Source organism: Elaeis guineensis, chromosome 10 (genome assembly GCF_000442705.2).
Source record: "Elaeis guineensis isolate ETL-2024a chromosome 10, EG11, whole genome shotgun sequence".
NCBI classification, from domain to species: Eukaryota; Viridiplantae; Streptophyta; class Magnoliopsida; order Arecales; family Arecaceae; genus Elaeis; species Elaeis guineensis.
Window position 1 is genome coordinate 18,895,542 of NC_026002.2, and position 21,701 is coordinate 18,917,242.

General features: G+C 37.1%; 1 protein-coding gene across 1 annotated transcript; it reads right to left on the minus strand.

Annotated features, from left to right (window-relative positions):
• Positions 1-18,354: 18,354 nt before the first annotated feature.
• On the minus strand, positions 18,355-21,425 carry LOC105052851 (inactive protein RESTRICTED TEV MOVEMENT 1). The gene is made up of 4 exons (XM_010933812.4): positions 21,404-21,425; positions 21,267-21,322; positions 19,766-19,996; positions 18,355-19,685 (listed from the first exon to the last, which is right to left on the minus strand). Exons 2-4 carry the CDS (start codon positions 21,267-21,269, stop codon positions 19,371-19,373), a joined length of 549 nt encoding a protein of 182 aa, XP_010932114.1. The 5' UTR covers positions 21,270-21,322; positions 21,404-21,425; the 3' UTR covers positions 18,355-19,370.
• Positions 21,426-21,701: the final 276 nt, after the last annotated feature.

Sequence of the window (21,701 nt, forward strand, 5' to 3'; positions counted from 1 at the left end):
TTCTTGCTGATTGCCGTAGTTTGGCGCAATGAATCTTAGCTAGCTTAGCTGACGTTGGAAACATTTGATTGTAATTTAGTAGCAAGTCGATAACTAAGATTCTTTTATTTCTATAAATAAAAAAAAAATGTAACATATGCACAAGTTGGCTATTACACTCTAGATCACAAATTTTCGTACCGACCGGCACGTTGATCTTCTTTGTCGGTGTGAATCTTGATTAACTACATAGTTCAACTTGTATTTGAGTTCCTATGCAAGATAGATTATACAGTTTGATCAAATATTAGATCCATGAAACTAGATTTATTTATTCTAGTCATTGTTTCTTCTCCTTATTTTTTGAGGTTTCGTTGGTGTTTGGATGAGGTTCATGTGCAAAAAAGAAGTGCGCCATCCAACTATAAGAACCATGTAATCCCATCACCAAAAGTTTTTTTAAAAAAAGAAAAAAATTCTCATATATAACATCCATAATCCTCTCTTGATAATTTTATGACAGATCTCCTACCACCAAAGTTTGGACCTGGATGAGGCTAGTTAGTTGGCAACATCCAATAATCCTTGCGGTGAAATTTATATCATGGTAATCCTCTGGATTTTGAAAAAGATACAATAGCCATATAAATGTGAACAATGCTTGCCCTAATAGCCATGACCCTTTGCTTAATGACTATAAGTTTTGAATTTCATATTATCTATACCTAGATAATTATAACCGTGAGTGATCTCTTTATTTAAAAAAAAAAAAAAAATCTCCTCTCTCCAGCCCCTGAAAAATTGCATGTCCTACATTTTGATCTTATTGCACTTGGGCTCATTGGGACTGTGGAGGTGATCTTCCCATCAAGACTACAGAGGTGATCTGACTGGATAGGTTATGCTTAGAGGGAAAGGATGGTATCATATCCCATGCTTCAATAATATATTATTCTTATTCTCATGCAAAGGTTGGGCCTTGCATGAAGAATAATTCAAAGCACGCCCAATAAAAGCAAACTTTAGTACGGCTGATAATGATGTTTTTCTTGCTGATTGCGGTAGTTTGGTACGATGAACCTTCGCTAGCCTAGCTGACATAGGAAACATTTTATTGTAAACTTCGTAGCAAGTTGGCTATTACACTCAAGACCCCATATTCCCAAACCTACTAACATGTTGATCTTCTATATTGGTGTGAATCTTGGTTAACTAATAGTTCAGCTTGTATTTGAGTTCTTATGCATGATAGATTATAGAGTTTGAAATATTTGATCCGTGAGATCTAAATCGAATCAATTGACCATGATTGCTCATTCTGCCAAGCTAGAAATGAGATCCATTGTTGGTAAATAAAACTGGAAATTTGGTCAAACTAAAGCAAGCTCACAAAGGGCAGGTGGTTAGAGACTTCCTCTGGATCATGCATCCCGATAGCCTTTTTGTAATTGTGGCAATTGATCGTTAGTGGCTATATCCAATGGCACTCTAGCTAGACCTAAGCAAAAGACACTATAATCTCTAGATAGTGGACCAATGTAAATTAGCTTCCATGAGCCGATCTGCTTCACCTCTATCTCATGTAGCTAAGGGCATTAAACTTTCCAAAGAGCCTGCCCTTGGCTTAAAAAAAGCTCACTTCGAGCTCCGTTTGAAGCTAAATGAACCAAGCTTGAACCCACTAGGGTCAACATTGATTCCAATTTGAACAAAAAAACCAAGCTCGATAAAGCTTAAGTTAGTCTTGAAAATGTAATATCTCTCTCTCTCTCAAGTGTGTGTGCGGTGCAGGTGTGCGTGCACACGCACGTGCTGTTGGGGGTCATCTTTTTTTTGATGGAAAAAAAAGCAATAAATTACTGTCCGATTTTATTCAGATGCATATATACAACAAAAAGATATACAAGACACAGCAAAGAGCAAAGTATTAAAGAGGATGTGTTCCTCCAAGCAAGAGCATTAAGGTTACAGCAACAGTCAAAATAAGAAGGTTATACTCGTCTATATGTGACAACTGAATTGGAACTTGAACATCTTTTTTGCTCATCTTTTGCCCATGATTTTCATCTCAATAAATAATGAGGCTATAGGAACTTTATGTACTGGTAGTTCCACTGGACCCTAAGGAGCTTGAGAGTAATCCCTGCAATTTAGTCCATAAAGCCTCAAGTTTGATAATCTCTTTGAAGTGTAGAGATTCTCTCACATCTTGAATTTATGGAGTATCTTTGAATGACTAAATAAACAATGTATTTTTTTCCTTATAAAAATCTACCGTTGGGGGTCATCGATCCAAATGCTTTCCCTTTTGGAGTAAACCATGTGAGGGTACCACTACAAGTATTTATTATTTATTATTGTTATTATTGAAGTGGGGAACCCTATATCTTATATTGTTGAATAAAATTAAAACCTGTTGTTTTATATCCCTTCAGATTTTATGGCAAAAATATCCTTAGTTCTCCCCTCATGTATATTTGCAAAAGAATATGACTAAACAAGTTAAATATATAATTAACAATGTCCTTTACCTTCCCTCTGACTGTTTTCAAGATATCTAAATCATGGTTAGATTCTATTTTAGAAAGCCAACCTCCATCCATCTCTATTCACATCCCAACTTATTGGACTCTTTTTAAAATTTAAAAAGATAAATAAAAATAGTGATACTATTTCTCTAATCCTCCATGTATTTTATCTCTCTTGTTCTCCAATTAACTATGTTTCTATTAACTTTTTTAATCATCATTCCACATGTCTGATTGCTAGTATATTATAGCCAATACATTAAGGAGGGATAAGAAAAAGAGCACTGCAGTGAAAATGGTAAAAAGCGATGCTATAAAAGGTATTTTACGATGCTAATAACATCGAAAAAAAACTTTACGACGCTTCAAAAAGCATCGCAAAAACGTTGCCTATGTAAGAGTGGAGACGACAAGCATCGATGCTTTTAAAAAGATCGCAATATTTTCTAACGATGTTTTAAAGTATTGTAAAATTAAAATTTAGCGGTACTTTGTAGCGTCGTTAATGAAACGCGTCTTCCACCTTTTTCGAAGATGCTTTTCGCAGCGTCGGCAGTTAAGTCACTAGTGACGTTATAAGCATTGTTAACACTCTATTAACGACGCTTATAAGCATCGTTACATTTTTTAACAGAAAAAAAAATACAGATTTTATATACAAAAAAAAAATACATACATTTCTGTATAAAATTATATCAATTATTCAAACATAAACCTGTACAATCACCACCATTCACACCAAAAGCAAACTTCAATAGCAAATTTAACCAAACCAAAAGACATGTTTTATATAAATAAAAAAAAGTACTAATCGTCCTTACAATCAAGAGTAATATAAATAAATATAAGACTACAATAAAAATAAAATGATGTCAATCTACAGGTGATAGTCGTCGCTGTCTCCACGTGACGTGCCACCATCTCGACGGGTGCCTGATGTGCCAGGAGTCTACAAAAAATATATGAAAAGCTTGATTTGCATATCTATAAATAAAAATATATAGATCATTAAATTAATATAAAAATATATATTTAATAATATGTGTTTACCTGAGATGGGCCATATATCTCTAATAAAGATGTAAGCCGATCAATCTGTCCCCTCATGGCCTGCATCTTGGCACGGCTTAGTCGCATCTCCTCCATCTCAGCGACACGACTCTGTCTAATCTCTTGTATCTCCGTCTCGAGTCTGCGGATGCGTGAATCCTGAAAATCTACTGCAGCATGCTACGTATATTTACTAATCTCAGATAACTGAGTGGGGGTGACTCCTACTCCATAACCCCTCACTTGGCTGTAGTGCTCTGGTCCCATCAACTCTGTGAACATCTCGACCTCGATACGGCTCTGCTGCGTAGATGCTGCGGACTCGTCGTCACGCTCCGCAATGAGAGATGTAGACCTCTCCTGTATTTATTTTGAAAATAAGAGTTATACATTAATAGCTAACAAAATTAAATTAAAATCATTACAAAAAATAGAATATTAATAATTCTGTACATAGAAATCTCTCGACTCATATCGAATAAAAGTACCATCCTGATGAGTATGAGTCATTCGGTAAAACTCCACTTTATCGGGTTCCCTCCCATGCTCATCCACCTACACAAATAATTTTAATTTTAAGTAAATAGTTATAATAATTTAAAAAAATATATGAGTATCATGATACAGACATGGTCCACGATACATAATGATATTGTTATATAAATATTTCAACATAAAAATTAGAAGTAATTATGAAATTTAAGAACATACAAACTCTTGTCGGAGTCGTGCATAACTTTCGACCCCGATGTATAAGGAACAGACTGAGCTGCTCGTGCAGCTCTACCAATAGTAGAATAAGTCTGTAAAATAAAGTAAAGAACTTGTTATATATATAATATATAATATATAATATAAATAAATATTTTTATAAAATATTTAAAAGAAAAGATAATGAGTAGATAATATACCTGTGCCCTCTCAGAGAACCAATAATGAACCAACTCCATCCACTGATGAGGGGGTACATCAGGAGGACAATTCCTAGCAACCTCCTCCTCTGTCATACCCTATCTCATATAGTCCCTCTTCAATTGTGCTCTATATTCTTTCATTTGCGGTTGAGAGACTTATTACAAAATCATGAGTGGATGGAGGGAGAACAAACTTGCTCTATAAAAAAAAAAGTTAAATGAAATAAATTATATAAGTGATTAACAATTAATATACAGTATGAACATCAATTCATTACCTCTATAACTCGGAGGAGCTCAACTTTATACGTTGGAAGCATGTCATTCCATTTTGCATAGCCCAACGGACATAGCTGAGGCCTCCGAGCAACAGTCCCCAAAAATGAAGTCAATAAGCAGGCAGCTTTCTTAATTGGCTGACCTAGTTGATTGCACTCCACAAAATTCTCTCGCTCTCACGCATCTGCCACACATCTCGTACTACTGTGGATCCGCATCTGGGGCGTACTTTCTTGGATCCATCTGCAAAAAATACATAAAAGTAACGATATCATAAATATACATAAAATAAAATAAAAATAAAATTACATAAAGATAATATATACCTGCACGTTATTTCATCATCTGGCTGATGAACAGGAGGATCGAGCTGTGCTGATGATGAAGAAGGACAGGGCTCGAATGCTGTGCAGCTGAACTGGCCTCATGCTGCTGTACTGAAGAAGACGTACCGCCTCTATCTGTGAAAACTGGAATTGCACACCAGCATATCATCTCCTGCGACACATGATGTCACCTAGCATTTATATAAATAAAAGGTAGAATCAGTTAATATATGGAATAAAATAAACAATAATTAATATAAATTATATACATCATAAATAATTATTATCAGTAACAATCAAGCAGTAGTGTTTCCTTCAAATTCTGTTCTAACCAATGTCGTCGTAGCATTTAAATTATCAGCTGACAAAATTGTAGGACATACATTGTGTATAAGTGTCATCGTCATCATCCTCCACTTGGTTTTCCATATCATATAAGTCTCCAGATTTTGTTTTGATGACAGTAAACCAATCTTTATCTTTTGCGTCTTTTACATAAAATACTTGACAAGTTGAGATGAAAAAATGAATGGATCATCCTTCAATAACACACCAGTATGTATCAATCTTGAAAAATTTACAAGTGTAAATCCATTTGTATCTTGTTTCAAATCTCTTGGTGAGTTTATGTCTACCCAATTACATCTAAACAATACTACTTTAAATTTTTCATAATAATCCAACTCATAGATATCTTTAAGTGCACCATAATAGAATTTTCCATCCGCTTCCATCATAACATCGCTATTCTGTATTTTTCTAAATTTCTTCCGTTCTTTAGTATGAAATTTAAAGTCATTAATTATGAAACCGTTATATCTATTCACAATCTTGTTAGGTCCTGAGCAAGACTATTAGTTCATCTGAATTATTTCTCTCCATCATCTTTGATACCTAAAAAAAATGATATGAAGTGCTGTTGAGTTATCTGATATTAAATATGTATCAAAAATTAATGTATCCACAATTAAATATAAATACATCTGATTCGAAAGTCACATAGGGAATAACTCGATCAACCATCGCTGTTCAATCCTTGCATTAGGACGAATGTTATGATTGATTCGTCTCTGATAAATTAAAAATTTACTAATAAAATATAAATATATTATTTAAATATTATATTAATATAAAATTTAAATTTTGATGTCATTGAATCGACTAAGAATTTTTCAGATGACACCAAAGATAACACAAGTTAGGTAAGCCCTCAAAAGAGAACCGTTGCCATCGTCACCTTGCTCTATAGTGACCCTTATTCTCTACAGGCTTAGTGACATTGACAATTACCCAAAACACGTGTCCTCTGGCATCTCCAGCATCGATATTCCCTGCAAGCCATATCCCAAGTTGGAAAAGGGGGGAGTGAGAACCTAAATCCCATGCCTAGTTCACTGTTAAAATAAGAGGATATTATCCTAATTAACCTTAACTAGGGTTCGATCAATAAAGATTAGTAGAACTAATTGAACAGACAAAAAATTTTTCAAGATTTTTATATACATTTGAAATAAATAATAACTTGTTTTGGTGAAACATAATTTTTATATAGATTCTTAAGGACTACTCTACCAAAAATATTTTTCTAACGACTTCCTGAGGCTATGTGATGGAAACTCTCCAACCAAGAAGCACTCCTTTTCTCTTAAAAAAACAAAAAGTCTAATTGGCCACCTGTTTCAAAAAAAAAAAAAAATATATATATATAATATATGTACTATGAATCACGGTCGAGACTCTGGGATTGCGGTCGCAGTCGGTACTCGACGACGATCCCACGGGTGGCGGCAGATAGGACTTGGACGCTGTTAAGACTAGGGGCCACGATCGCATCGCGCTTGATGGGGATCCGACACAGGGATTATGGTGGCCTTTTGATTGCGATCCAAGCATTGGCAAGGGATACCGATCATCGTGATCCGAGCGATGGCAGACGTGCGAGGAATGGAGCGTGGGAGGGCCGGCAGTGGAGAATCGATGGAGATAGGGTCGGTGGAGATGGAGAATGGATGGAGGAGGCGGCGGCAGATAGATTAAGGTAGGAGAATGGGGGTATTAATCAAACCTAACGATGCTTTTTAGCGTCGTTAAATAATGATGCGAACAAGCGTCAGTATTTTTTTTATTTAACGACGTTTTTGCTAAAAGCGTCGGTGTTGAAAATACTGAAATTTTACAACCTTTTAAGCATCGTTGAGAAACGATGTTTTTTAAAAGCATCGGCAGTCAGCGCAACCTTCGATACTTCAAAAAGTATTGGCAAAAAATGATGACTAACTCTCTTTTTTTTACTGTAGTGGAGTATTAAATATTTCTCTCCTTCTTCCATTAAGGATGATAGCGTAAACAAGATACTTGCCCATTGCTTTGTTGCACTTGTTTCGAGTGCACAAATAATTTGTTGGGCCCACAATAATCAGCTTAGCAATCCATTAGTCGACTACCCTCCATATACTGCACTCAATGCTAGCTGCTTCATGTCAATCCCAATGCAGCTGTGTAAAAAAATAAAAAAAAAAAAAAAAAAAAAAAAAAAAAAAAAAAAAAAAAAAAAAAAAAAAAAAAAAAAAAAAAAAAAAAAAAAAAAAAAAAAAAAACAAGATTAAAAAGATGATTATCCAAAAACTGATGCTGGACTAGAAAATGCTTACAGATAAAAAAAAAAAAAAGCCCCATCGCCCAGCAGGCCGTGTAATAACAGACAAAACTTTTTTTTTTTTTTTTTTGGATATAGGAAGCAGGAAGATCCCAAATCAATAAAATCTATGAAAAGCAACAGTAGAAGCATCTGGCACATCCGGTTGACGAGTGATAAAGCCAGCTTCAGCAAAGTTCTCATATACGCAGATATAATTTTTTAATGGCTAGGATGTGCATTGCATTAGCCTGTATCCTGATATATCTTTATGATAATATATATATATAATATATATATATATATATATATATATATATATAGGTATACATCATAGACAAGTTAATTACACTGGATTTTTAATTTTATTTTATTCTAAAGTTTTGGAGAATTTTCGGCAGAAGCAAGAAGATTAATAGAGGCAGTCAATCTCGTATCTTGTGACAGCATAGACAGTAGTTGGTCGTTTCTCTCCGATCCTCAATGAATTTTGTTGGGGAGTTGATTGATGGCTGTGGTCTGAATACTTTAAATCCAGCTTGCTTATTGCAACAAAATAAGAATAAATGTTGGCAGGCTACCAAGGGTGCGTCTTATTCGTAAGTGGAATCGGAATAAAAAATAGATTGAATGAGAATCGAAATTAATCATATTTATAATATATTTAATTTTGAATGAAACCAAAATCGGATTTAAATACTAGGTAAAATTTTAGATTGCATTTTGAGGATTGGGTATTCCAATTTTTCATTAAAATCGAAATGAATAGATTCCTTTCCAATTAAATAGTTGAAATAAGTGCACTCATTTCATTTACATTTTGGAGCCTCTCTTCATCCGAGCATGCTCTAGATATTTTTGGGATATGATGCCTGAAATAATATGATTATTGGTATAGTACTATCTAGTTGGCTTGCTAAATCAGAATAGCTAACGTAAATGCATGAAATATGGGAAGATATAACCATACTTCAAAAAAAAATAAAAGAATTCGTAAGTACAAGAGAGACTATTTGTATAAAATATATTTTTTTTTAAAAAAAAATGAATTCACTCTCATGCAATAAAACTCTATATATGGAGGATAAGGAGCCGGATACAGATGATTGTTTACTGCCAAACAATCATCAAATAAAAAAAAATAAATATTCAGCTAATAGTCATCTTAATAATACAAAGCTGATCTAAAACAAAAAAGACTCAATAGTTTCGAACTGTATTTGCAACATTAAGAAGCACACATATAATTGGAAGAAATGCCTGGTTTCCGATATTTAAAAACATTTCCCAAAATTAAGTCCAGTAACTAAAGAGTAAAAAGCTATTTTTTTAAAAAAATAAAAATACTCTAACAATTGTCCTCTCATTTTTCATTAAAAATAAAAAATAAATTATCGAAGAATATTTAGGAATATATGTACATACTGTGTATTGCCATAATTTTAACCTATGATCAAAATATACTTTGTAAAACCGGGAGAATGTGATTCCATATGCATCACTGTGAGGATCTGCCCATAGAGAAATCACCAGCCCTGTGTCGCCATGAAAGCCATATGTGAAGTTCTATTGTTGTTAATTCTAGGCCAGACATACCATAGAAAAAACAAAGTGCCATACCAAGTGAGTGCTTTTCAAAGTGAAATTCCACTAATAATTACATCAAGAAGAAATTCATGTCCATGAATTTATGTCCATTAATAATTACTTCAGGAAGTTTACATCAAGACTTGCTTTGCATGCAATAGTTTTTTTTTTTTTTTCTTAAAGAAAAAGTAAGACGGAACAGTCATATAAATCTAGTATGGATACGATGGTGGACAGGGTTCGGCGAGTTCATAGCACGGCCTTCGCTCCAGATGATACTGAGCCATGGACTTGACATATATGCCAATCGCATGAAGATGACGGCCATCAGAACGCCCATGGAAACCCCAAAACTAACACCAGAAGGAATGTTAAAACACAAGCGTCTCCCCTCCTCTACACCAAAGGGTCCATATGTGGCTTTGTTGGTGCCAAAAGTAAGAGACCTTACAACAGCTGCATTACTTCTCGTCAGGGGCCCATAGTATCTCTTCACCATGGTGAGAGTCTCCCATGACTCTAAATTAACCTGCGGCATCCAAAGCTTGGTGCAGTCATGCAATGCTTATCCTAACAAACATGAGATGTGTCAATACTTGCTGAAGTTGCTTGCGCAATCAAATGTATCTCCATCTCCTCCATGCCTTTCTTTAAGAACTAATGACCCTTCTGGGGTGGTATATATATGCCATTTGGATCGAGTTGATGGCATCTCCATGCAAAATTAGAATTTGCTCCATCTTACCATATGCACCTTATCCCAATCCTCAGGTCCACATGAAAGATTCCCTCGGGCACCAAGCTTTATAAAAGTCTCATTGCTGAATCCGAATGTTCTTATAACAGACTGATATAATAAATCCAAATTTATCAAAAGAGAGAGAGAGAGAGAGAGAATCACATTGTTTTGTATTTAGCTCTGTAATCAATTAATTCATACATTCCCATTAAGAAAACAGCAACACAATAACATGATACGAGAAAGTCTAGCTGGAATTTCCAAATAGAATGCACAGAAAACAGTTTTAGCCTGGAGCCCTTGTAAGTAACAATATTTATAGAAACAAATTGTTGCAAGTTATTTCGTGTAAGATTTATTTATTTGGTTCTGTTCCTTTCCATGTAAATCAAAATATATAGGAGGAGTGACTGCATGGAAGAAAAGAACATATACATGCATATGAGAGGACAATTACAGAATAATTTCGTGCTTCAAAGTTCTTTTGATTATTCCCTCAAAGCTACAATGGTTATATGCAATTCATTTTAACATACGTATGTAAATTGTGACATCCTTCATCAGAAACATCCACCGGAATTTGGTGCATCCAAGCACATCCTTAACCTCCTTCCGGTGGTATTTTCTCATCAGTAAACTCATTAACATAAAATAGAACCCCACATCCAAAACAAAAAAAAAGCTCTATCGAAAAATAGATCAGAATGGCTTCAATTAACACTCCTCTAATGTAGGTTCAATATAAAGTTTACCATAATGATGTTCTCCTGTTCAGCAAGATACTAAACGCTACGCTGCTATGTTGCCTGCAGATACCATTCCCAGAAAAACTATCAGAAACAATGGGTAAACCACACCAAAGATTATTTAAACATTCCAAGGAAAAACATGCCTTTAGGTGAAGTCGTGTAAGTTTGGAAAATGGAAGGAAAGAAATAATGACCCTAAATAGTTAGACTAGCAATGGAGTTGGCTTTTTTTATTTTGCGGTGGGGGGTCACAAGCATCATTTCTTTAGATGATGTACATTATTGATCGAATTTATTCTATTCTTTTTTTTTTTTGAGAAAATAAATAAGTGCATTTAGAGATATCTAGCAATCTGCTCACGAAAGTCAGAATAGGCCAACTCTCACCAGATTTGCTTCTTCTTTTGTATGTTTGAAAACATTTTAACTAAAATCAAGTGTGAAACAAGCCTACCTAGGACAGTTTTGAATTGAAATCGGCAAATCTACTGTGGAGTTCGATTCGTATTTTGAGAAAAAAATTATAGGACTAGAATCGGAAAGATCCCAATCCCTTGCCCAATCCCCATCTTCCAGTGATAAGGCCACTCAATGGTGGCTGACGTGGGATCTTCTAGCTGGTGCGAATGGCTGATGGTCATTGGAGGCCGTGCAATCGGCGAATGGCCAGCATTAGACCGGTCTTATCCTTCACATCCTTCCCTATTTAAACCTCCCCCTCCTCCTTTGCTTTCGGCATCATCGAGCACTCCCTCACCTCTTCCTCCCTTCCTCCTCTCTAGTGGCTGTTGAGCCATCTTAGCCCAAGACTGACCTCCCAAAACCTCCACTTTCTCTTTATTACCTTTTTTTTTTTTGGTTTCAGATCCATCCCCATTTTTATAAAGAAAAATCACCATCGTCAGTCGAGATTTGATGGCCTTTGCCATAGTCGGTGAGTCTTCTTCTCTCATCCTTCTCTATTTTCCTTAATTAGAGTCTGATTTTTTCATTTCTAGCCGATCAAACACCTAATTTTGGATGTTTTCTTTGGTTTGGCCGCCGTCGCCGTACGTCAACTGTCTTAGCGAACAGCTAACCACTCCGACCTCCCCAGCCACCAGCTGCCAAGTCTCTCCCCTTGCTCTTTTCTCCTCTTACCTTCCTTTCCCGTCTATTCCTTCTCTCATTTTCAATTTCTTCTTATTTCTTCTATTTTTTTCTTAATTATTAATTCCTACAAATTCTAATTGATCTCCCTCATCTGATTCTTACACAGGATGTCATGATCATTGATGGATCATCCCTCAACTTTGATCTTACCTAAGTCACACTCACTTTCTCTCTCTTCTCTATTTCAATTGGTCTAAATCGGTCAAGCCTAAGTTTCCAACTTTTCTCTATACCACAAAATGAGATTTGACTTAAAAACTTTGAATTGATCAAATAGAATTGTAGATCCAAATAGCGAGGAAATTTGATCATGGCTAAATCCGTTACATAAAGATTTCGGTTGATATTCTTATTGATGAAGTTTCACAAAAATCTAGGACAAAAATTAATTGTAAGTTACCTTTACTCTTAATGTATTTTATTGTGCATGATATTTGATTATATATTTATTTATTGCTATAGTATTATATTTAAATCAATTATCTTATGTGCTCTATATGAAAATAATTAGCGAAATATTTGATCAAATATGCATATTTTAATAGAAAATGAATTATCTTTTTCTGCATCAAAATATGTTGTCTATCGGTCTATTGCTCTTTAGTCTAACTATAATCATATAGATTCAAGATCTAGTTACCTTTCATATCTCAAATAGGGTGATCACTAGCACACACCGACAAACAGGGTGCTGTAGTCAAGACGCTAGCTTTTCTTTCTGGACCTAGCCAGGTGGGATTGATCGCTAGTATGTGTTGGTGAAAGCACATTTCTCTATATGATATCAAAGTAAGTTTTTCTTTCGGACCTCCAGTGGGATGATTACTGGTGCATAACTAATAGATAGCATATTGTAGTCAGGATCTAGTCTTCTTTGAGGCTAGCTAGGGCCGATCATGGCTATAGTTAGAGGGATTAGGAGAATGAGAGTGCAATGCCAACCTTTGGATAATTGAAAAATACATATGTTGATTGTTTTATACTTATGAAACTATATTTTTTACATAAATATTTAAATAAATTAGAGGTACTAGTAACTTACTAAGCCCGTGAAGCTCTTTTTTTTTATTATTTTTTTTGTTTCAGATTCAAAAGATTCAATGGTCTTGGAACTGATCAGTGTGAAGCATAGGATTTTAGATATTTTTACTTAGCTATTTTTAAATAAAATATATTTTGGATCTTTGTTCTATTTTTTATTAGTTTTAAAAAATTTATTTTTTTATTGAATAAAAAATTAATAAATTTATTTTTATTACTGACTAAGTTAGATTGATGTAATGATGAAAATACAAATCTTACATATTTTTTAGGATCTTATCCTAAGAAGTATGTGGTCATCACTTATCTGATTCAGATATTGAATTCGAGGTGTGATATCAAGTATATGTAGTATTTATTCTCATCCATTTCTTCTCGTTATTTTTTGAGGTTTCATTGGTGTTTGGATGCTACTGTCACATTTAGGGCTAATTTGACCCATGTAATCCCATCACCCAAAAGAAGAGAGAGAGAGAGAGAGAGAGAGAGAATTTCTCACGTATAACATCCATAATCCTCTTCTGATAATTTTATGACAGGTTTCCCACCACCAAGTTTGGATCCTGAATGAGGCTTGTTGGCAACATCCAATAATCCTTGCTGTGAAATTTATCATGGTCCTTTTTATTTTGAAAAAGATATAACAGCTATATAAATGTGAACTAGGCTTGCCCTGATCGCCATGACCCTTTGCTTAATCACTATAGGTTTTGAATTCCATATTATCTATACCTAGATAATTATAATTGTGAGTGATCACTTTATTTCTCTTTATTTAAAAAAAAAGAAAATTCTCCTCTCTCCAGCCCCTGAAAAACTACATGTCCTACATTTTGATCTTATCGCACTCAAGACCACAAATTTCCATACCTACCAACAAGTTGATCTTCTCTGTTGGTGTGTGAATCTTGGTTAAGTACTGTTGGGTATAAAATACCCGCAGCCGAAATTCTCAGCAGAACGGCTCCGCCCGGACTCCTACGGGAGCCGGGCTCCGCCCTCGACAGCCGAAATCCTCAGCAGAACGGCTCCGCCGGACTCCTACGGGAGCCAGGCTCCGCCCTCGACAGCAGAACGGCTCCGCCCGGACTCCTACGGGAGCCGGGCTCCGCCTCCGACATCAACAACGGCTCAGCTCCGCCCGGACTCCTACGGGAGCCGGGCTCCGCCTCCGACATGAACTGCGGGTAAGCTCCGACCGGACTCCTACGGGAGCCGGACTTCACCCTAACTTTGGTTGCAACACAGCTCTGCCCGGACTCCTACGGAAGCCGGGCTCCGCCTCCGACATCAACAGCAGCTCGGCTCTGCCCGGACTCCTACGGGAGCCGGGCTCCGCCCTCAGTATCAGCTGCTGGTAAGCTCCGTCCGGACTCCTACGGGAGCTGGACTTCATCTTTAATTTTGATTGCAGAATGCTCTGCCCGGACTCCTACGGGAGCCGGGTTCCACTTTCAGTATCCACTGCAGGAAAGCTTCGTCCGGACTCCTACGGGAGCCGGACTTCACCTACGACCCCAACCGAAAGGAGGATCCTTCCCGGACTTCTACAGAGGCCGGACTCCGACCGCAGCCGAGCCTCGATCAACGGATCCGCGCCCCTTGGCAGATCGCAATAACAACCATGATCCTGTTCCACTACCTGCAGCGGATTCCACACGACTCCATTACTCTCTGACAGGCTGTGTCAACGGCCACGATTCTGCTCCGCCCCCTGCGGCAGGTGCTGCACGATCCCACTACTCACTTGCAGCTAGCGGCAACGGACGCCGCTCCACTACCTGCAACAGGCCCTACGTGGCAGGCTATGACAATAGCCACGGGTCTAGCCCACTACCTTTCGCAATCAATTCCCCTGATCATGGGCGGCCCACTACCAGGCGGTTACAAACGTCACCATCAATCCATTGCTTCCTCCGCCTATAAAAGGGGCACCCAGATACGTTATTCTTTAAGCTCATTTCTTATCTCAAAACTCTGCTAAATTCTCCGTTCGAGCACTCCATTCTTGTTGAGGCAGAGAACTGACTTGAGCGTCGGAGGGTCTTGCCGGAGCAACCCCACCTCCGGTTTAGACTTCCTTTGCAGGTCCCGGCGGCGACCGCGACTTCCCCGACTCCAGCTTCTCCGGCGCAAGCAGATTTTGCACCAACAAGTACATTAGTTCAACTTGTATTTGAGTTCCTCTGCGTGATAGATTATACAGTTTGAAATATTTGATCCATGAAATCTATATCGAATCAAGTGACCATATTGATTGCTTATTCTGCCAAGCTAGAAATGAGATCCACTGTTGGTAAATAATTAAGATTGGAAATTTGGTCAAACTAAAGCAAGCTCACAAAGGGAAGGTGGTTAGAGACTTCCCGTGTGTGATGCATCCCCATAGTCTGTTTTTTATTTGTTATAATTGATCATTAGTGGCTATGTTCAATGGCGTCCTAGCTAAACCTAAGCAAAAGATACTATAATCTCTATATAGTGGAACGATGTAAATTAGCTTCCACAAGCCGCTCTACTTCACCTCTACTCGTATAGCTAAAGGGCATTAAACCATCTGAAGATCGAGCCCGAGCTTGGCCTAAAACAGCTCGGTTCAAGATCTATTTGAACCAAGTTTGAACCTGCTTGGTTCAAAACTGATTTCAATTTGAGGAGGAAAAAAAAAAAAAAAGACAAGCTCGATGAAGTTTGACTTAGTGCTGAAATGTAATCTCTCTCTCTCTCTCGTGTGTGTAAAGCTTTAAGTAAACCAATTTGTTAGAACATAACATTGGAATATGCCAAGGGTTGAGAGCGATGTCTTTTTAAACCGAATTCGCTATTGAGGGTCATAGGTGCAAATGCTTCTCTCTTTTGGAGTAAACTGCGAGGATACCACCACAAGTAATTTATTATTGTTATTATCGAAGTAGGGACACCATTATATCTTATATTATTGAATAAAAAAGAATATGTTGTTTTTATATCCCTCCCTTCTTTTTTTTTTTTTTTTTTTTTTGGAGAAAAGGAGGAAGTAAGATACTTCCACCATAGATAGCTATATTGATAATGATAGATAGGATATTACATGGGTAAAATCCGCCACATGATGTAACACCCAAGTACATGTGAAGGGGAGTGATGCCTAGCGTTTGAACAAACTTATGAACTAAAATCTTGCAACCTGAACAGACTATAGACAGAGAAGTGGACAGGTGAAGAACAGAGTCTAATAAATTCCCACATACAAGGCCCTCTGAAGATCTATCTGTGTTGCACCACCATGACATCACCTTCAGCGAATCGGTGGATATTCTTCCAGTCAGAGAACGGCTAGGATGAGGTCTCATAGTGCAATCCCCATTCCCAATATAATACCAAGAATCGTCAGCATACTGAGCTTGCCAGACCTATAGCAGTGCTATGAATTTCGCTAGCCATCACCTCTGGTTATCAGTCCTAACACCACCCGCCAAGTTCATTGGAAGTCAGGCAGTATCTTTACTTAGCCAGAGTTTTCAATTCACCGAAAGGCCGGTCAAAATAGAATATGTAGGAGACCTTCTAAGGCACAGTCAACGACTGCATGGGTTATCTCTGCGAATGGTACTAATTCAGAGAAACATCCAAGAGGAAATGCAAATTTTAGTTTGTTTGGCATCTGATAAGCTAGCTGTGGCCAACCCAAGAAACCCAGCCTCCAATAGCTTTCAACGAGTGGCCAATTTGTGTGATAAAATGGTTATTCACTCTTCCCAGCCAGTCATTGAATAAGCAAGCAATAGATTTACCTGTTTGGAAAAAAGCTTGTGCCTCAAATGCAAACAGTCGTTTGTTTCGTTCTAACCGGATGCTCCAGCAGTAAATGGCTTGCAAGCAATCCCAACTTAATGATTCCTCCCTGTTCTCGCCGATTGTGCGAGAGTTGCTCCAGAGATTCTGATAGGAAGAAGAAATCTTACCTCTCTTACCCGAACTAAATAGAAGATGCCAAAGTTGAGTGGAATAAGAACATTGAGTGAACACAACACAGAGGGTAAGTGTCGGGTCCCTGAACACCTTTTTTCTTCAGATTTTCAGTTGTAAGTATCCTATTGTAATAAAATAGCCAGGCAAATAATTTCACCTCTTCAGATATTAGTAGTTTTCAAATAATCTGCCCAATCTGAGAATTTATTTCTTCATTTTTTAGGAAGAGATAGTGGCTTCGAGTTGCAAACTTCCCATTGGGAGTCCACCTCCAGAGTTTCTTGCTTGGCGATTGTGATAGGTTTATGTTGTGGAGAAGAGATTCAAGCATCTGAAACTCTGAAGAGGTGGGGAACTGAGTGGGAGTTTGAAGTTGGCTAATGGATAGGTCTTGATCATGAAAGAAAGAATACTTAAATTTCTATTGAGAATGAGTGTGAACAAGGACAGAAACATTCCCTCCCTTTAAATTTAATGGCTAAAGTATCTTTAATTCTCCCTTCATGTATATTTACAAAAAAAATATGACTAACAAGTTAGATATATTATCAACACTGACCTTTAACTTTCATCTACACTATTTCGAGATATCTAAATTAAAAAAGCAACCTTCATCCATCTCTGTTCGCATCCCAACTTATTGGACTCTTTTTCAAACTTAAAAAGATAAATAAAAATAGTGATACTATTTCTCTAATCCTCCATGTATTTTGTCTCTCTCGTTCTCCAATTAACTATTTTCCATTAACTTTTTAAATAATCATTCCACATGTCTGATTGCTAGTATATTATAGATATTATACAGAGATAAGAAAAAGCAATACATTATAGAGGGATAAGAAAAGGAGTATTAAATATTTCTCTCCTTCTTCCATTAAGGATGATAACATAAATAAAATACTTGCCCAATGCTTTGTTGCACTTGTTTCAATGTCTTCATTAGAAGCAAAAGAAGATTAGTAGTGACGATCGATCTCTTCTATGTCCTGTGGCAGCATGGTTGGTTATTGGTCACTTCTCCCCAGTCCTACAGAGATTTTACCACTGTGGAGCTAATCAATGGCTGTTGTTTGAACAGTTCCTTTAAATCCAGCTTACTTACACGGACAATAACAAGAATAGATGTTGGCAGGCTACTAGATGTTCCCAGGATACAATGCCTGAGACGATATTGTAGGCTCTGTACCACTCAATTGGCTTACTAGCCTAGAATAGCCAGCCTGAATGCATGAAATATGAGAAGATGTAACAAGACTTCGAAAGAGAATATGAAAGAATTTGTAAGCACAAGATAGAGTATCTGTATAAAAGATTTTTATGCAGGCATTAAGAAACATACATGTCGGAAGAAATGCCTGGTTCCCATGTTTAAAACAAATATATTTTAAGCATGTGTGAAGGGCATATGGGGGGAAAAAAGACCAAAAAGGTGGCTGTCCGCTAATTGGTTTGCCCGGGGGCCGTGGAGGGTAACGTGGTGCGGTGGCCCGTTATCCTCCCACCGTTGGGAGCGGGAAGTAATTCGCTGCTCTGTGAAGCCAGCCTCACGCGGTCTCCTCCGCTTTAAGAGAGACACGATCCGGGCCTTCGCCCAAGCCGCGCATCTCAACTGCCCAACTTGGGACGGGCGAGCCAGCCATACAGCCCCATCTGCACCCAGACCCACAGGCCTAACCCAGCTTCCAAACCACCCTATGCCCCCACTCGGGTTACAAGCTCTCGCTACCGAGCTCGGCGAGGGACAGCGCGAGACTTCTCTCACTTGAAGCATTATATTGTCTTGTCAATGGCGATGTGGGACTAAACAGAGCGGCTCTTCTGCTACCATTGCGGGAATCTAATCTAGATACGGATTGAATCACAGAGACAGGAAACCAACTCGACGCTTCAACAAGAAGCATTGTACCCACACCAATAACCTCTCTATTTACACCCGCATCCAGTAATAACGTAATGATAATTATAATAATAAAATAATATAAAATTCAATTTCGAGATCAGATTGGAAGATCAACATCAAGATATAATGAGTTTTGATAAAATAGTATGATTCCTCGTGCACTTAGCAATTGGGAAAAGTTTTAGAGAAATCACCTTCACCACAAGAACTCTCGTAGCCAACCAACCACAACTTGATTGCCTCCGCGGTAGACATATACCCGTTGCCATGAAAGCCCATATGGTGAAATTCTATTGTTGTTCTCAGCTAGATCAGACATAAAGGACCAAAAGCAAGTGCCATATCAATTGTGAGTGCTTTTTCAAAGTGAAATTCCTAAAATAATTACATCAAAAAAGAAATTTATATCCATCAATCTATCATCATGGATGCAATTAACCAACTTCAGGAAGTTTACATCAAGACTTGTCTGCATGCATTAGTCGAAACAAGGAGGGAAGGGGAGACATGAGAGAAAGATGAGCCAAACGCAATGGCTTTCTAATCCGGTGCATAACCATGGCGCGAAAAATCGGCTGCCAAAGGTTTTGGGTCGAGATGATACTGAGCCATGGGCTCGACGTATATGCCAATTGCGCGAAGATAACCGCTATCAGAACGCCCATGGAATCCCCCAAAACTAACACCAGGTGGAATATTGAAACAAAAGAGTGTTCCCTCCTCCATGCCAAAGGGTCCATATGCGGCTCCATTGGTGCCAAAAGTGAGTGATCTTACAACACTTGCATTGTGCCCTCTCAGGGGCCCATAGTATCCCTTCACCATGGTAAGATTCTCCCATGACTCTAGATTAACCTGCACAACATTGAAGCTAGTGCAATCATGTTCATATAAACAAACATGAAAGATGCCAAAAACTTACTTAGTTTGCTTACACAATCAAATTTATCTCCACCTCCTCCATGCCTATGAGAAAGAAACAATGATCCTCTTATATTGTATGCCACTTGGATGGAGTTGATCGCATCTCCATGCGAAATTAGAATTTGCCTGAGCTCACCAAGGAGCACCTCATCCCAATTCTCAAGTCCAAATGAAGGATTCCCTCGGGCATCGAGTTTGATAAGAAACTCATTCTTGAATCCCTTGGCTGTTTTTATAATAGACTGGTATAATATATTCAAATTTATCAAATAAAAAAAAAAAAAAAAGAAAGAATCTTAGTGTTCTGTATTAAGCTCTTAATCAATTAAATAATACATATTCCTGTTAAGAATCCTAAAGTTTATTTTGCATAGTTCCTTTCTATGTAAATCAAAATATATAGGAGGTGTGACTGCATAGAAGAAAATAACAAGTGCACATGAGAGGACAGTTAAACTCATGCAGTCAACAATTTCATGCTTCAATTTTTTTCTGATTACTCCCTCAATCCTACAATAGTTATATGCAATCCATTTTAATGCACATGTATAAATCATGATATCCTTCACCAGTAACTACCTAAGATAGAATCCACTAGAATTTGGTGCATCAAAGTATATCCTTAAAAACTTGATCATCTTCTTTAACATAGGTTTAGTATAAAGTTCAGCATAATGATGTTCTTGCTTCCAGCAAGGAACTAAAAGCTATGCTACTATATTGCATGTTGATATTATTCCCAGAAACTCCATCAGAAATAACCACTAAAGCCACCCTAAAAACTATTTAAACCTTCCAAGGAGAAACATACTACCCTTCTGTGAAGCCACATAAGTTTGGAAAATGGATTAACGATATAATCTCATTAATTGTTTTGTATTAATCTCTTTAATCCATTAAATAATATGAGATTTAATAACCACAAAAATCTTGGATCCAAAAATCAGAATGAAAAAAGAATGAATTAAGCTTAGAGCCCCCCTTTTTTGACTAAAAGGGAGGGGAACTCCCTCCATCAATTTATTTTATGAGCCATAGTAATTCATTATATAAATGAAAATAAATTGTTACAAGTAATTATGTTGCTTTCTCCATACTCTTTAATTTGAACTTGTGGAGTTTGAAATCAAAATATTTAGGAAGTATGAGTGGATGAAAGAAAAGAGCATGTGAACATGTGAGGATGGAGATACTCATGTAGCAAAAAATTTCATGCTTCTAAGATTTTGGATATTCTGTCAAACCTATATGGGCTATATATAATTTACTTTAACGAATATATATAAATGTGGCATCCTTCATCGGGTGTTATAAAAGACACCGACCATTGGAAATTGTTGGTGCATCCAAACACATCCTAATTAGAAACATGATAACCTTATGAGTGAAATCATGAATATAGAACAGATTTTTAAAGATTTCGCCATCCTTGAAACTAACTCTCTCAAGAAACAGATCTTTATAGAATGGTTTCAATTTGCACTCCTACTCTAGGTTTACTTTGAGGCTTACCATTCGAAGATGTTCTCCTTTTTAGCCAGGAATTAAAAGCTATACTGCTATACGTGCTGCAGATATTATGCCAAGAATCAGAAACAATTGGTAAAGCCAAACTAAAGACTATTTAAAACTTCTAACGAGAGATTTACCTTCTTGTGCGAAGGAAACCATGTATGGAAGATGGAAAGAAACTTGAGTTTATATAGAGAGAGCATAATTGGAGTTGGCTTTTTGTGGGGTCACGGCATCATTTCTTTAGATAAAGGTACCTTTGTACGTGCTCGAGTTTATTCTCCCACAATGAATAGTTCTTCTTCTACCAAAAGAAAATGATAAATAGTTCTTAAGCTTAACGTGCGTGAGAATCTGCTCACTAAAGTGAAAATAAGCCAATGCTCATTGGATTTTTTTTTTTTCCCTTTATATCTTTTCTTGGTCCCTTGGCTG